Source organism: Oncorhynchus clarkii, chromosome 26 (assembly GCF_045791955.1).
Source record: "Oncorhynchus clarkii lewisi isolate Uvic-CL-2024 chromosome 26, UVic_Ocla_1.0, whole genome shotgun sequence".
NCBI classification, from domain to species: Eukaryota; Metazoa; Chordata; class Actinopteri; order Salmoniformes; family Salmonidae; genus Oncorhynchus; species Oncorhynchus clarkii.
Genome location: NC_092172.1, coordinates 938,149 through 955,492, shown reverse-complemented (window position 1 = coordinate 955,492; position 17,344 = coordinate 938,149). Strand labels below are relative to the sequence as shown.

Genomic DNA, 17,344 nt, shown 5'->3' with positions numbered 1-17,344 from the left:
ATCATGGCCATTAATCTAGTGTTGCTATCTCCTTTGCTGCTATAACAGCCTCCACTCTTCTGAGAAGGCTTTCCACTAGATGTTGGAACATTGCTGCAGGGACTTGCTTCCATTCAGCCACAAGCATTAGTGAGGTCGGGCACTGATGTTGGGTGATTAGGTCACGGTCGTCATTCCAATTCATCCCAAAGGTGTTCGATGGGGTTGAGGTCAGGGCTTTGTGCAGGCCAGTCAGTTCATCGACACCGATCTCGACACCTATTTCTGTATGGACAGGAACACAGGAACATTGTCTTGCTGAAACAGGAGAGGGCCGGTTCTGATTTTTATATGCACATTTTCGTGGAACAGTTTCATTTAATTTTGATCTCAAAAAGTCATGTGGTTAATTTAAATGCTATCTAAATTAAAATGATACAAATATAAAAGTAACTTCTGTTGCCATTGCCAACTATGTAAAAAATTGCCTACATAAAGCCAAGAAATAAAACATTGCGGTCTGCAGGTAGAAAATATCATGATTAAAAATAAAAATCCTGTAAAATCCCATTGGCTACACATTGCCTGTCTGTAACAAACTTTAAACATTGTATCAACTGTGTCCGCCTGATTTGCAACATTGTATAAAATATTCTGGGCTCTCAGAGTTTCTTGCGCCAGTGAGCTCCGGACAGACAAAACTGTAGGCTATTTCTGCAAGGGATTAAAAGTAATCAGGTGTTTTATGAAGTTTCCACACGATCAGAGCATTACATTTTTCCCTTTCATGCTGAGTGGTTATCGAAAGGGAGAGAGCTGGAAATATTTGCAAATGTTTGCAAATAGCTGCAAATGTTTTTTTACCAAACAAGAGTTGCAGAGTTGCAAAGAAAAAGCCATATCTCAGACTGGCCAATAAAAGATTAAGATGGGCAAAACAACACAGACACTGGACAGAGGAACTCTGCCTAGAAGGCCGGCATCCCGGAGTCACCTCTTCACTGTAGACGTTGAGACTGGTGTTTTGCAGGTACTATTTAATGAAGCTGCCAGTTGAGGACTTGTGAGGTGTCTGTTTCTCAAACTAGAAACTCTGATGTACTTGTCCTCTTGCTCAGTTGTGCACCAGGGCCTCCCACTCCTCTTTCTATTCTGGTTAGAGCCTGTTTGCTCTGTTCTGTGAAGGGAGTAGTACAAAGCGTTGCACGAGATTGTCCGTTTCTTGGCAATTTCTCGCATGGAATAGCCTTCATTTCTCAGAACAAGAATAGACTGACGAGTTTCAGAAGAAAGGTCTTTGTTTCTGGCCATTTTGACCATGTAATCGAACCCACAAATGCTGATGCTCCAGATACTCCACGAGTCTAAATAAGGCTAGTTGTATTGCTTCTTTAATCAGCACAACAGTTTTCAGCTATGAAAACATAATTAAAAAAGGGTTTTCTGATGATCAATTAGCCTTTTAAAATTATAAACTTGGATTAGCTAACACAACGTGCCATTGGAACACAGGAGTGCGGGTTGCTGATAATGGGCCTCTGTACGCCTATGTACAGTTGAAGTCGAAAGTTTACATACACCTTAGCCAAATACAATTAAACTTAGGTTTTCACAATTCCTGACATTTAATCCTAGTAAAATTTCCCTGTCTTAGGTCAGTTAGGATCACCACTTTATTTTAAGAATGTGAAATGTCAGAATAATAGCAGAGAGAATTATTTATTTCAGCTTTTATTTCTTTCATCACATTCCCAGTGGGTCAGAAGTTTATATACACTCAATTAAGATTTGGTAGCATTGCCTTTATATTGTTTATCTTGGGTCAAATGTTTCAGGTAGTCTTCCACAAGCTTCCCACAATAAGTTGGGTGAATTTTGGCCCATTCCTCCTGACAGAGCTGGTGTAACTGAGTCAGGATTGTAGGCCTCCTTGCTCACACACACTTTTTCAGTTCTGCCCACAAATTTTCTATAGGATTGAGGTCAGGGCTTTGTGATGGCCACTCCAATACCTTGACTTTGTTGTCCTTAAGCAATTTTGCCACAACTTTGGAAGTATGCTTGGGGTCATTGTCCATTTAGAAGGCCTATTTGCATCCAGGCTTTAACTTCAGGAAGTCTTGAGATAACATAACGATGGTCATTATGGCCAAACAGTTCTATTTTTATTTCATCAGATCAGAGGACATTTCTCCAAAAAGTACCATGTTTGTCCCCATGTGCAGTTGCAAACCGTAGTCTGGCTTTTTTATGCCGGTTTTGGAGCAGTGTCTTCTTCCTTGCTGAGCAGCCTTTTAGGTTATGTCGACATAGGACTCGTTTTACTGTGGATATAGATACTTTTGTACCTGTTTCCTCCAGCATCTTCACAAGGTTCTGGGATTGATTTGCACTTTTTTGCGCCAAAGTACGTTAGTCTCTAGGAGACAGAATGCGTCTCCTTCCTGAGCTGTATGACGGCTGCGTGGTCCCATGGTGTTTATACTTGCGTACTATTGTTTGTACAGATGAACTTGGTACCTTCAGGCATTTGGAAATTGCTCCCAAGGATGAACCAGACTTGTGGAGGTCTACAATTCTTTCTATGGTCTTGGCTGATTTATTTTGATTTTCCCATTATATCAAGCAAAGAGGCACTGAGTTTGAAGGTAGGCCTTGAAATTCATCCACAGGTACACCTCCAATTGACTCAAGTTATGTAAATTAGCCTATCAGAAGCTTCTTAAGCTAGACATCATTTTCTGTAATTTTCCAAGCTGTTTAAAGGCACAGTCAACTTAGTGTATGTAAACGTCTGACCCACTGGAATTGTGATACAGTGAATTATAAGTGAAATAATCTGTCTGGAAACAATTGTTGGAGAAATGACTTGTGTCATGCACAAAGTAGATGTCTTAACTGACTTGCCAAAACTATAGTTTGTTAACAAGAAATTTGTGGAGTGGTTGAAAAACGAGTTTTAATGACTCCCAACCTAAGTGTTTGTAAACTTCCGACTTCAACTGTAGATATTCCATTAAAATTCTGCCTTTTCCAGCTACAATAGTCATTTACAACATTAACAATGTCTACACTGTATTTCTGATCTATTTTATTTTATTTTAATAGACAAAAAAATAGCACCTTTCTAAGTGACCCCAAACTTTTGAACGGCAGTGTACCTCTTTCGAAAAATTGAACATTGACATTTGTACATACTCAAACTTTCCCTTCCTGCTTTTCTTTTTTCAGGCGTGGATCCAAATGCAGACTACCCCACTCTGTACCGTTACTTTGTGGAGGTGTGGATTTACCTGGGTCTGGCCTGGCTCTCCCTGTTTTTCAACTGGAAGGTGCGCATGGTTGTGGAGGCCCACAAGGCTCTGAAGAAACGACGCAAGCGGCGCAAGCTCTCCCTTAACGAGCTGAGGAACTACAAGGAGAGCCACAAGCCCCTCTACCTGCCACCCACCGCCAACGACGTCAACATCTTCAGCTTCTTGTCCAAGAAGCAAGAAGGCTACAACGACCTCATCAAACAGATTGGTGTCAAGAAAGATGGTGGCGGGGACCACTGTGATGGTAATGATGCCAGTAACAAGGCCAAGGAGGCGAACCGCTCCCAGAGCTGCATCGACACGGTTACCTGCAACGGCAACACTATTCTCAGCCTGGACCGCTCACCACGGCAGAAGCGGCGCTACAGCTTCAGTGACCGCGTCACAGTGGCCTTCTCAAAGTCCAAGAACTACCTCCTGGGCTCGGAGAACGGGATGCTGCTCACAGAGGACCATGGTGAGGGTGATTTGGACGGGGACCAGGAGAGGATGTACGAGAACCAACTGGACAAAGAGGTGGGCCAGGAGAGCGGAGGTGGCAGCCTGGGCGGTGGTGGAGGTTGCGGTATGGGTGGTCGACGGCTGTGGGACTCCAAAGAGTACCAGTCCCTGATCTTTCAGAATGCGAACATCACTTTTATTGACGAGGAGAACGTCCTCAACAACAACCTGGAGGATGAGGACGATGATGCTAAAGCCAAGCTGTCAATCACCACGTGCGACGAAAATGTAGAGTCGGAGACTGACTCCAAAGAGGAGCAGGGCTCTGAATCAGAAGAGTCCGTGTTCACCAGTGATGGATCAGAACATGACCACTCTTATGAGAAGCTTGTGGAGGAATATTCAAAGGAGGACAACACAGAGTCCTGAGGAACTGAACTGGTCTTGACTGAACTAAATTTAGAATAATCCCTCATTTGTCATCGCTATGACAAAAACATTTTTTTACAATTTAAGGCATAGCCACATTCTCGTTGAACTTGGATCTAATGAAGGAGAAATCTTTTAATATTCTGTTAATATCAAAGACTGTGAAATGAACATTACAGGTTTTATGTCTATCACTCTGGTGCATTTTTTCAGATGTAAGTGGTATTTTGCCCGTGTCTTATGTTCAAAACCTTTCATTGGAGTTGAACACATCTTTCATCTCAGAGTCTTTCATGCAATTTTTTCTCAAATACCATGAGAACATTTTGCTTAGTCACCAATACATCAGATAACAGGCGCACCATTTAGTCATTTTAACTAACGTTTAATCCGATAGCAGAAAATACATTATACAATTTTCAAAACTGATCTTTTTGAAGTGCTGAATCGAAGGAATAATAGATCGTATTGAAGAATACTGGCTGATGAAGGATGACAATGGACAATGTAGTAACTAGGCACTATACACTTTTGTTTCATGAGTCTTCAGTTTTGAGCATGTTCATTCGGTTATAGTTAAATTAAGAAATTACAAGATAATCATATAAAAAGTCATGAAAAGCAGATACTTGGAGTGGACAAGTGACTGTGAATTTGTTTGTAAATGCACTTAGTTTTGAAACAGCCATTTTGATTAAATGTTTAGATTTTTTGTGCTAAGAATTGTGAAAGTGTAAAAGATGCTTTTGAAAGTTGCACCAGAGTGATTGAAAAAGACGAACAGTCTTCCCTCAAACGATCAAATAATGTGTCTATATTAAACAATGAGTTTATGAACTTATTAACTCCTTCTGGTTATAGACTAAATGGAGTGACACCTTATGGACTTATAGATAAAGTTGTCCTACATTAATTCACTACTGTTTTCAGAAGATATGGTCGTCTAACATTTGTTTGAAACAAGATTGAGTTTTTCAATCAATTTGAGATGTTAATATGAAATAGCAAGGGTGAATACATTTTTCAGAGGATTGCTCCTTACTTCTTTGATTTATATTCACCATATTGGTGTTTTTTTTGTGATATTTATACAATGAAGGAAAATGCAGCCCTTTTGTTAAAGGGGCAATCCACAGTTGCTACATACATTTTTGGACTTATACATTATTGATATACACTGAGTGTACAGAACATTAGGAACACCTTCCTAATTTTGAGTTGCACCCCTTTTCGCTCTCAGAACAGCCTCAATTCGTCAGGGCACTACAAGGTGTCGAAAGCGTTCCACAGGGATGCTGGCCCATGTTGACTCCAATGCTTGCCACAGTTGTCAAGTTGGCTGGATATCCTTTGGATGGTGGACCATTCTTGATACACATGGGAAACTGTTGAAGCCCAGCAGCGTTGCAGTTCTTGAAACACTCATACCGGTGCGCTTGGCACCTACTACCATACACAGTTCAAAGGCACTTAAATACACTGCTCAAAAAATAAAGGGAACACTAAAATAAAACATCCTAGATCTGAATGAATGAAATATTTTTATTAAATACTTTTTTCTTTACATAGTTGAATGTGCTGACAACAAAATCACACAAAAATGATCAATGTAAATCAAATTTATCAACCCATGGAGGTCTGGATTTGGAGTCACACTCAAAATTAAAGTGGAAAACCACACTACAGGCTGATCCAACTTTGATGTAATGTCCTTAAAACATCCCTACAACGCCTGGGCATGCTCCTGATGAGGTGGCGGATGGTCTCCAGAGGGATCTCCTCCCAGACCTGGACTAAAGCATCCGCCAACTCCTGGACAGTCTGTGGATGGAGCGAGACATGATGTCCCAGATGTGCTCAATTGGATTCAGGTATGGGGAACGGGCGGGCCAGTCCATAGCATGCCTGACACACTCCAGCCACATGAGGTCTTGCATTAGAAGGAACCCAGGGCCAACCGCACCAGCATATGGTCTCACATGCGGTCTAAGGATCTCATCTCGGTACCTAATGGCAGTCAGGCTACCTCTGGCGAGCACATGGAGGGCTGTGCGGCCCCCCAAAGAAATGCCACCCCACGCCATGACTGACCCACCGCCAAACGGTGGAGGATGTTGCAGGCAGCAGAACGTTCTCCACGGCGTCTCCAGACTGTCACGTCTGTCACATGTGCTCAGTGTGAACCTGCTTTCATCTGTGAAGAGCACAGGGCGCCAGTGGCTAATTTGCCAATCTTGGTGTTCTCTGGCAATTGCCAAACGTCTTGCATAGCATGTAAGCACAACCCCCACCTGTGGACGTCGGGCCCTCATACCACCCTCATGGAGTCTGTTTCTGACCGTTTGAGCAGACACATGCACATTTGTGGCCTGCTGGAGGTAATTTTGCAGGGCTCTGGCAGTGCTCCTCCTGCTCCTCCTTGCACAAAGGCGGAGGTAGTGGTCCTGCTGCTGGGTTGTTGCCCTCCTACGGCCTCCTCCACGTCTTCTGATGTACTGGCCTGTCTCCTGGTAGCGCACAACAGCATGTGAAATGTATTGTCAATCAGTGTTGCTTCCTAAGTGGACAGTTTGATTTCACAGAAGTGTGATTGACTTGGAGTTACATTGTGTTGTTTAAGTGTTCCCTTTATTTTTTTGAGCAGTGTATTTTGTCTTTCCCATTCATCCTCTGAATGGCATACACAATCCGTGTCTCAATTGTCTCGAGGCTTAAAAATCATTCTTGAACGTGTCACCTCCCCTTCATCTACGCTGATTGAAGTGGATTTAACAGGTGACTTCAAGAAGGGATCATGGCTTTCCCCTGGTTTCACCTTGTCAGTCTGTCATTGAAAGAGCATGTTTTGTACACAGTGCATACTCATTGATTCTTGAAGAATAGAACTATAACAGCTGTCGTACCCAATCAGTAACTTGTTTTACTCTAGTGTTTGTAAACTATAAATGTAAACAAACACTTTAGCTTCAAAAACATGGTTCAAACGATGTTATATCATGGATGGTTCGTCCTTGTATCCATAGCTCTGCCTATGAATTTAAGAGTGGTTACGTTTCTACATCCCCTCCCTCAGCTTTTTTCCAAAACAGTAGGGGGTTGACTGCTTTGCAACTATTTCAATTGCGGATTGGCCCACTTTAATTGCATACTGGCGTAAATGTCTCTCATTGCACAATTTCATAAACTGATGAGTGCAGTGTAAAATCCATTTCAATGCAGATTAATGTTGACCACCTTAGCCAAGCCCTTGTCCTTGAAGAGGTTGCGTGGGTTTGCGTGCAATTTTCCCTCTCCCTTTGTTTTCTTATCATTTCTTTGTTTCACTAAGTGAAACCCATGTTTACTTTTAATGTCTGAGATTGATATTTGTTTGACTGCATTTTTTAGGGGTCAAATTCTGAACATGAATACCATTTTGAGAGCTTCCTGAACCAATTAGATCCAACCTGGAAAGTGAAACCTTGAAGTGTTTTTTTGGACCAATGCAGAGTAGACTTGCGTGCAAAATAGGGATTAGTGTTCCATTAGACATTTCAGCCAAAAGGTGGGATATCCATAAGTGCCCCATTCCTTGTATTCATGTGACGCGTTCTTACGCGCTAGTTCTGCGACACGGCACAAAACCACCTTGAGTTTAGAGTCTGGTTTCCTAGTGTAAAGTTTTTTTTGTTTTACTCTCTCACTTTGTCTCAAGGCTTTTTCTCTGTTATTCTTTTGTAAAAATGTTATGGTCCCTTGCCTCTTTTGAATGTTGAATCGGCTCATTTGAAACGGTCTTCGTAAGGAATTTCTCCAGTCACAATATTCATTTTCTCACGTAATCTCTCCTCCTTTTTATTTACTGTCTCCCTTTTGAGAGACCTTTCGTATTTGCCATGTAAACATTGGAAAAGTGCCCATCAGTAGCCACCCGCTCTGCATTGTCCAGGACATGGCCTTGCTGCCTGTATTTACTCTTGGGGGCTCGTGCTGGTGTGAATGCCTGAAATGTAACTCATGTGGGCGGTCAAGGTTAACACGTGACAGCGTAATGCTCCCTTAGCATAAGGTTAGTCATGAGACAAGGAGGCAGCAATGTCAGTGTTCACTGTGTGTTTTCCTCTGTGTTCATCCACAGCGATTGCTCCCCCCTCCCCCCGCACAAAAACCTTACTCTGCAAATTATATAAGTGTTGTGCAATATTATGGATGCCCATACCATTTGCTCACAACTAGTGTTTTTTCCCCTTCCCAGAAGATTCAGTTGAGTCTGACATGTCTTGTTAGTGGACAGATACCTTTCATCTTGTTATTTGCCTGCTATCCATATTGAATCCACACTCCTCTACATTCTGACTCTTGAATGTTGTTTCCAATGTGCTGAATACAGCATGGATCCGATATGGATACCAGGTGACCTTTTTAGTGCATATCTGTACTTTCTTCATCAGGAAAAAAAACTAGTTGCTAATATGGCCCCAATTGTATTACAATGGTGTTCATGAGCATAAGCGCTTAATGCTCCACGGCTGTGTTAGCATAATCTTTAGTGTTGCTTACATTATCTTAGTGTTTATTTTTAGAGTGTGTACATTTTGTGTGCACCGACACCAGATGTAAATGTCCTAAATCATCACACTTTCACCATCTACAGTAAAATGGTACATTATGTTCACATCTTTCTACAGAACAGGTATGTGAACTACTGGAAAATGGTTAGTGTGTTCCAGAAAATTGTCCAACTGTCTGTTAGAATTTAACTCTGTACTCGATCTGAGGCTACACCAGTCACAAATGGTTTCACCAGACCACTTGAGTGCAGCATTGTTTTAATGCAGCTATGGTACTTTTCTAGATTCTGATTAAATTAAACCGTTTTAAATGTTTCAACATTATCAACAAAGAACAAGTTATGTTGGTTGGACTATGTTTTAAGTTTTACTCCTGTCACTGCTACTTTGTGTAAAATGTACTCCATCTTTTGTTTTTATTATTAAATTATTGCAATTTTTATGATTGTTTTGTACATGAAATCACAGCAAAACGATATACATTTCATTTTGAATAAACATATTTATAAAGTGTTTATTTAAAAAATGTTCTTCACATCTAAATCAAACCCTGATTTTGACAGTAAAACATCAAAATAGCACCATCTACTGCCAAAATCTGTCAAATACTGTGCCGGCAAAGCACGCTAACCTCAAAAAAACAAAACACAGGATCATAATTTCCCCTCTTTCAATCAAGGAGTTAAATGAACCGGAGCTAGTGTTTACCTACTCAAGGATGACTTTTAATATTACTCCACACACAGGGCATGGCAAAGGTACCTGGTATGGAAAATCATGGCTCATTATGGCTACTTTCCTACAAATATATGGTCTTAAGGCTCTTTCACACTGAGCAACGCAACATACACTGAATTGCCTCTGTCAATTTATTTCAATGGTGAAGGTGCGAGGGGTTGGATTAAACAATGCACTACCAACACTCAAAACACAGTGCATACTCATCCGTTAACTCTGCATGGAAAGCATCGCTAGTGTGTGAGGCATTACTCAGTCGATGAAGCTGATGATATGATAACATATTTAAAAATGGACATACAGTAGAAGACATGAATTACTACTTATTCTGCTTAAAGTTAGACTTTGGGTAAACACAAAAATAACGTATTTAAACTGTATAACTTAACAATGCACCATCATACCAGGTCATTTAATGCTTAAAACAATTGATGAATAATATATTTGGCTACATCCAATAATTGGCTTCTGTCCAAAAACAAATCCTGTGAAATGACGTCAACACATCAAATGTTATTTGTCACATGCTTCGTAAACAAGTGTAAATGAATAGTGAAATGCATAGTTACGGCCCTTCCCAACAATGCAGAGAGGAAGAAAATAGAGATATAATAGAAAAGGTATAACGCATAATGAAAGTAATATTAAATACACAATGAGTATATACACGGGGTACCAGTACCGAGTCGAAGTGCAGGGGTAAATGAGGTAGATATGTACATATAACTAGGAATAAAGTGACTAGGCAACAGGATAGATAAAACAGTAGCATCAGCGTATGTGACGAGTCCCCCAACAAATGTGACCGGCTCGATTCGGTCTTATGTAGCAACATTTGAAATTGTGTTTTTTGCATTGGATAAAAGTAGAGACTCGGAGAAAGAAAATTGTATATCATACACTACAGTTGAGGAACAATGGGAAAGTAACTATGCTTTCAAAGTTGAAAAACTTGTAACCTTTTGAGAATGTGCCCATTGAAAGTTTTGGTACCAACTGGAGAGCTCTTCTTTGTCTGCACCCATTCGGCATCGTTCACACCCTCTTAAGCTTTAGCCCCACCCATCTCTTTAAAGATTCACATGTGAGGCTATGTACTAAACAACAAAACATTTAAAGACTAAAGGCTGGCTTAGACTACAGGTGTGTTCGTGAATTTATTCTTGAGTGCCAGACTGTGCTCTGGGCGTTCTTAAAATTAGAGCATTATCAAATTGTTCATCTCTGTAAATTCGGAGTGTTCCACTCTCGGAGCATTCAAAGCATACACTGGATGCTCTGGCCGAGGAGTATGGTTGATCCAAGCATTCTGACCTAACAACAGCTGTCAAGCAACCAAGCTAACTGGCTAACATTGGCTAGCTTGCTAGCTAATTCCAGACACAAATGAGAGAACCGCTCATTTTACTCACCCTAGCAGAGGTGGTTGGGCTGTTTTTATGTTATCCAGAGTGTTGGTGATGCAACTGTGCTGCTGGCAACAATTTAATTACGTTTTTTTTGCCAACGTTTACTGACACCGGCCATATTCAACGGGTGTTGAGTGTTCGTAAATTCGTCAGTTATTCTGCACTCTGGCACACTCAGACTAGAGTGCTCTGAAATCGGAGTGGATAGCCAGAACGAATTTGGAAAACACTACCGGTCAAAGGTTTTAGAACACCTACTCATTCAAGGGTTTTACTTCATTTTCCTATTTTCTACATTGTAGAATAATAGTGAAGACATCAAAACTATGAAATAACACATATGGTATCATGTAGTAACCATAAATCAAAATATATTTTATATTTGACATTCTTCAAATAGCCACCCTTTGCCTTGATGACAGCTTTGCACACTCTTGGCATTCTCTCAACCAGCTTCAACTGGAATGCTTTTCCAACAGTCTTGAAGGAGTTCCCACATATGCTGAGCACTTGTTGGCTGCTTTTCCTTCACTCGATCCGACTCATCCCAAACCATCTCAATTTGGTTGGTTGAGGGATTGTGGAGGACAGGTCATCTGATGCAGCACCTCATCGCTCTTGGTAAAATAGCCCTTACATGGACTGTGTGTTGGGTCATTGTCCTGTTGAAAAACAAATGATAGTCCCACTAAGCCCAAACCAGATGGGATTGCGTGTTGTCGTAGAATGCTGTGGTAGCAATGCTGGTTAGGTGTGCCTTGAATTCCAAATAAATCACAGACAATGTCACCAGAAAAGCACCCCCACACCTCCTCCTCCATACTTGACTGGGAACCACACATGTGTAGATCATCCGTTCACCTACTCTGCGTCTCACAAAGACACGGCGGTTGGAACCAAAAATCTAATATTTGGACTCATCAGACCCAAGAACAAATTTTCGCCAGTCTAATGTCCATTGCTCGTGTTTCTTGGGGTCCTTCAGTAGTGGTTTCTTTGCAGCAATTCGACCACGAAGGCCTGATTCACATAGTCTCCTCTGAACAGTTGATGTTGAGATGTGTCTGTTACTTGAACTCTGTGAAGCATTTATTTGGGCTGCTATTTCTGAGACTGTTAACTCTAATGAATAATGAACTTATCCTCTGCAGTAGAGGTAACTCTGGGTCTTCCATTCCTCAAGAGAGACAGTTTCATCATAGTGCTTGATGGTTTTTGCGAATCAAAGATACTTTCAAAGTTCTTGAAATTTTCCGTATTGACTGACCTTCATGTCTTAAAGTAATGATGGTCTGTCATTTCTCTTTTCTTATTTGAGCTGTTCTTGCCATAATAAGGACTTGGTCTTTTACCAAGTAGGGCTATCTTCTGTATACCTCCCTACCTTGTTACAACACAACTGATTGGCTCAAACGCATTAAGATGGAAAGAAATTCCACATTTAACACTTAACAAAGCACACCTATTAATTGAAATGCATTCCAGGTGATTTCCTGGAAGCTCATTGAGAGAATGCCAAGAGTGTACAATATTGTCATCAATCTGAAATATAAAATGTTTTGATTTATTTAATTTCTTTTTTGGTTACTACATGATCCCATATGTGTTATTTCATAGTTTCGATGTCTTCACTATTATTCTACAATGTAAAAAATAGTAACAATAAAGAAAAACCCTTGAATGAGTATGTGTTCTAAAACCTTTGACCGGTAGTGTAGTTAGTTGAATAGTAGAGTCTTTTGTTTAGACATGTAGCTAGCTAGCGAAACAATGAATCATATTCCCAACTCATAACGTTACTACCTTGCATGAATCTGCAGGTAGCTAACCAACTAGGTTCAATGTTAGTTAACTAACATTAGGCTACAACTAGCAATGCAAATGGCTCTGAGATATGAATAATATTACTACACAGATCATACAGGTAACGTTCGCTAGCTAGCGGGCCAACTAATGTTAGCTAGCTAGCTAACGGTATACTTTAACTTGAAATGAAAACGACTTTCTGACAATATTAGACTTGTGTAATATCTGAAAATGTAGCTAGTTAGACTCTCTTACCCGTATGAATGGATGGACGCTTCTCCCTCTCTGTCATGGATGCCATGGTTGCTCTTAGTTTGAAGATGTAATCTAGACAGTGGTAATAAAGGTGCCGGAGGGCTGCTGTTTTACGGGCTTCTAAACTGTTTTATTCAATTTTTTTTCGCATTGTTTGTAACTCTTTTTGTATGTAATGTTGCTGCTACCATCTCTTATGACTGAAAATACCTTTTGGACATCAGAACAGTGATTACTCACCTCGAACTGGATAATATTTGATCTTTAATGAGTCCGATGCGACGGATATACTGCTTTATCGAGACAAGGCCCAAATCCCCATTATCAGCATGAAGAAAAGACTGAGAAAATTGTAATAATTCACCGACAAGTATTATTGCCCAATGTGCAATCAGTGGAAAACAAACTGGACTATCTACAATCAAGACTATCCTACCAGCAGGATATTAAAAATTGTAATACCTTATGTTTCACAGAGACTTGGCTGAACGACGACACAAATAATATAGAGCTGGCTGGCTTCTCCGTCTTTTGGCAGGACAGAGCAGCTACGTCTGTTAAAACGAGGGGCGGGGGTTTGTTTCTATTTGTCAATAACTGCTGGTGTGTGATGTCTAATATTAAAGAAGTCTCTAGGTAGTGCTTGCCTGAGGTAGAATACCTCATGGTAAGCTGTAGACCACACCAAGAGTTCTCATTTATATTATTTGTAGAGGTCTATTTACCACCACAAACCGATGCTGGCACTAAGACCGCCCACAACAAGCTTTATAAGGCCATAAGCAAACAGGAAAATGCTCATGCAGAAACGGCGCTTCTAGTGGCCGGGGACTTTAATGCAGGCAAGCTTAAATCCATTTAACCTAATACTACCAGCATGTCACGTGCAACCAGAGGGAAAAAAAACTCTGGATCACAGTTATTCCACACACAGAGATGCATACAAAGCTCACCCTCACCCTCCATTTTGCAAATCTGGCCATAATTATATCCTCCTGATTCCTGCTTACAAGCAAAAATTTAAGCAGGAGGTACCAGTAACTCGCTCAATACGGAAGTGGTCATATGACGCGAATACTACGCTACAGGACTGTTTTGCTAGCACAGACTGGAATAATTTCCGGGATTCATCCAATGGCATTGAGGAGTGTACCACCTCAGTCACCAGTGTCATGACTCTCCTGAAGGATCAGGTTACAGCGCCTCTCTCTCCTGCAGAGGGGAAGAGGGGTGAAGTTGGCCATTTTATGACGGTCGCAAGTACCTGCAGGAACTCTCTCTCTCCCACACAATGAAAGGGAATTGAAAAATCCCTTCATTACAACAGAGAGATTTTGTAGTACTGTGACATCAAAAGGTTGAATAATGTGCCATCCTGGATGAGCTGCACTACCTGAGCCACTTGGGTGGGTTGTAGACTCCGTCTCAAGCTACCACTAGAGTGAAAGCACCGCCAGCATTCATAAGTGACCAAAACATCAGCCAGGAAGCATAGGAACTGAGAAGTGGTCTGTGGTCACCACCTGCAGAACCACTCCTTTATTGGGCGTGTCTTGCTAATTGCCTATCATTTCCACCTGTTTTCTACAGAATGTGAAATTTATTGTCAATCAGTGTTGCTTCCTAAGTGGACAGTTTGATTTCACAGAAGTGTGATTGACTTGGAGTTACATTGTGTTGTTTAAGTGTTCCCTTTATTTTTTGAGCAGTGTATTTTTCTGTAACCCGAACAGTTGGAATGGTCCGTGTGTACTTAGATAACAATCCTGTCGAATTTGTGATGTAACTAAGGACAGTATAATAACATAACTGTATCTCTGAATGTGTATATTTCCCAGTTGTCTGGTTCACATCCAAATGTTGAGGAACGTATATGATTAAATATGAAATTGTGAGAAGATGAAATGTGATGTTAGCCTTCTAAATGAGAGATTTGTTTTTCATATAAAGTCTTAACCAGTCAGTGACCACACCCACGTGAGCACAGACATTATGTCGGCGTCATGGAACGCCCCCTTTTCCCAGAGTGTATAAAACCCACTTCTAGCTAAATTAACATTAGACCAGTTACGTGCTGTACCAGCTAAATACGGTACAAATGGTTAAGACAATTTACATCAGACCAAGCAGGCGGATGGTGTGAACCGGACATCACGAATGGTTAGACTCTACAAGAACATGTACACGGACAACTTGAGCTGAAAGCTACAAACTGGTTAGAAACTCTGAAACTTTCTTCAGTGAAGAAGATGAAGACTACACAGGAACATTCAGTCTGCAGCTGTTTAAGTACTTTATTTGACCAAGAAATACCGGGTGGTACTATGAAAGATCCATTTACCTATCAAACGACCATTGGTATTTCTGACATCCATTATAACAGAGCTACAACTACGAAAGACTTTGATCTCTGGTAGTCTCTGATCTCTGTCGAATTACTCCCCAGACGGACTGCCGACTTCAACAACTAAGACGTACACACTTAAATATGTACATTGCAATTCTTTCAAATGAGTGGCCGTTTGTAATGCACTCTATGCGTAGTGGGTGCGGAGTCAGGCTCAGGAAGCAGAGGGTAAAGAAAAATGTTTTATTCCGGCACAGGGAAAATGGTCACGCCAAACACCAGGCGCAATAATAAGACCGGCCCAAAACCAGGACCCAACCAGTCCGGAGAAAAAATAAGTAAATCGCACAACCACAAACATGAACAGAGGAAAAATAAGCCTACACAAAGAGCAGGCGGGCATTACCGGCTTAAATAGCCCAACTAAAACCTAAACACGAAACAGGTGTAACCAATAAGACAAAACCAACAAAAGGGAAAAGGGATCGGTGGCAGCTAGTAGACCGGTGACAACAACCGTCGAGCGCTGCCCGAACAGGAAGAGGAGCCACCTTTGGTGGGAGTCGTGACAGTAACCCCCTCCGACGCTCGCCGACACCGGCCTCGAGGGCGACCCGGAGGGCGAGGAGCAGGGCGATCCGGATGGAGGCGATGGAAATACCCCAACAGTGACGGATCCAAGATGTCCCCCACCGGTTCCCAGCACCTCTCCGCCGGACCGTACCCCTCCCAGTCCACAAGGTACTGCAGGCCCCTCACATGGCGCCTAGAGTCCAGAACAGCACGTCCTGTGTACGCTAGGGACCGCTCGATGTCCAGAGGGGGCGGAGGGACCTCCAGCACCTCACCTTCCTGCAGGGGACCAGCTACCACCTGCCTGAGGAGAGACACATGAAACGAGGGGTTAATATGATACCTCGTTTATCCTCCTCACACACTGCGGCCCCAGCTTCCGGCAGGGCAGGGGGAGGGGCAGGTTTTGGGTCGAGAGCCAGACCCTGTCCCCCGGTGCGAACACCGGGGCCTCACTGCGGTGGCAGTCAGCGCTCCTCTTCTGCCGGCCACCAGCTTGCTTGAGGGATGGACGGCCCTCCAGTTCTCATTAGAGCGCTGCACCCACTCCTCCACCGCAGGAGCCTCGGTCTGACTTTAATGCCACGGTGCCAGGACTGGCTGGAAGCCCAACACGCATTGAAATGGTGACATGTTCATGGAGGAGTGGCGGAGTGAGTTCTGAGCCACCTCCGCCCATGGGACGTACCTCGCCCATTCTCCTGGCCGGTCCTGGCAATACGACCGCAGAAACCTACCCACCTCCTGGTTCACTCTCTCCACCTACCCATTCCTCTCGGGGTGATAACCTGAGGTCAGGCTGATCGAGACCCCCAGATGCTCCATAAATGCCCTCCACACTCAGGACGTGAACTGGGGACCCCGATCAGAAACGATAGTGCCGGAAGACGTGGGTAAATAGGGCCTCCGCAGTCTGTAGGGCCTTAGGGAGACCGGGCAATGGGAGGAGACGGCAGGACTTAGAAAACCGATCGACAACGACCAGGATCGTGGTGTTCCCCTGAGATGGGGGAAGATCGGTAAGAAAGTCCACCGACAGATGAGACCACGGCCGTTGTAGAACAGGGAGGGCCTGTAACTTCCCTCTAGGCAGGTGCCTAGGAGCCTTACTCTGAGCACACACCGAACAGGAAGATACATAGAACCTCACGTCCCTAACTAAGGTGGTCCACCAGTATTTCCCCCTATGACCCCGCACTGTCCTCGCCACACCAGGATGACCCGAAGAGGGTAGCGTGTGAGCCCACCGAATCAATTGATCACGGACACCAAGCGGCACGTACTTAAGACCTGTAGTACATCGTGGAGGCGCAGGTTCCAACCGTAACGCCCACTCAATGTCCGCGTCCACCTCCCATACCACCGGTGCAACCAGCCTTGAAGCTGGAAGGATGGGAGTAGGATCGATGGGCCGATCCTCTGTGTCATAGAGACGGACTGCATTACATAGACAATAATGTGTTTTACTGGGGATAGCTTGGGAGTAGAACAATCTCTCGT

The 17,344-nt window shown here is 42.7% G+C and overlaps 1 protein-coding gene across 1 annotated transcript in view; it reads left to right on the top strand.

Moving 5' to 3' along the window:
- The window catches only part of LOC139385209 (potassium channel, subfamily K, member 5a), a 67,217-nt gene extending 58,062 nt beyond the window's left edge, over window positions 1-9,155 (top strand). The window contains exon 5 of the mRNA XM_071130323.1: window positions 3,211-9,155. Within this exon, the coding sequence (XP_070986424.1) occupies window positions 3,211-4,166 (956 nt within the window). The 3' untranslated portion in view covers window positions 4,167-9,155. The remainder of the gene's footprint in view (window positions 1-3,210) is intronic.
- The last annotated feature ends 8,189 nt before the right edge of the window (window positions 9,156-17,344 follow it).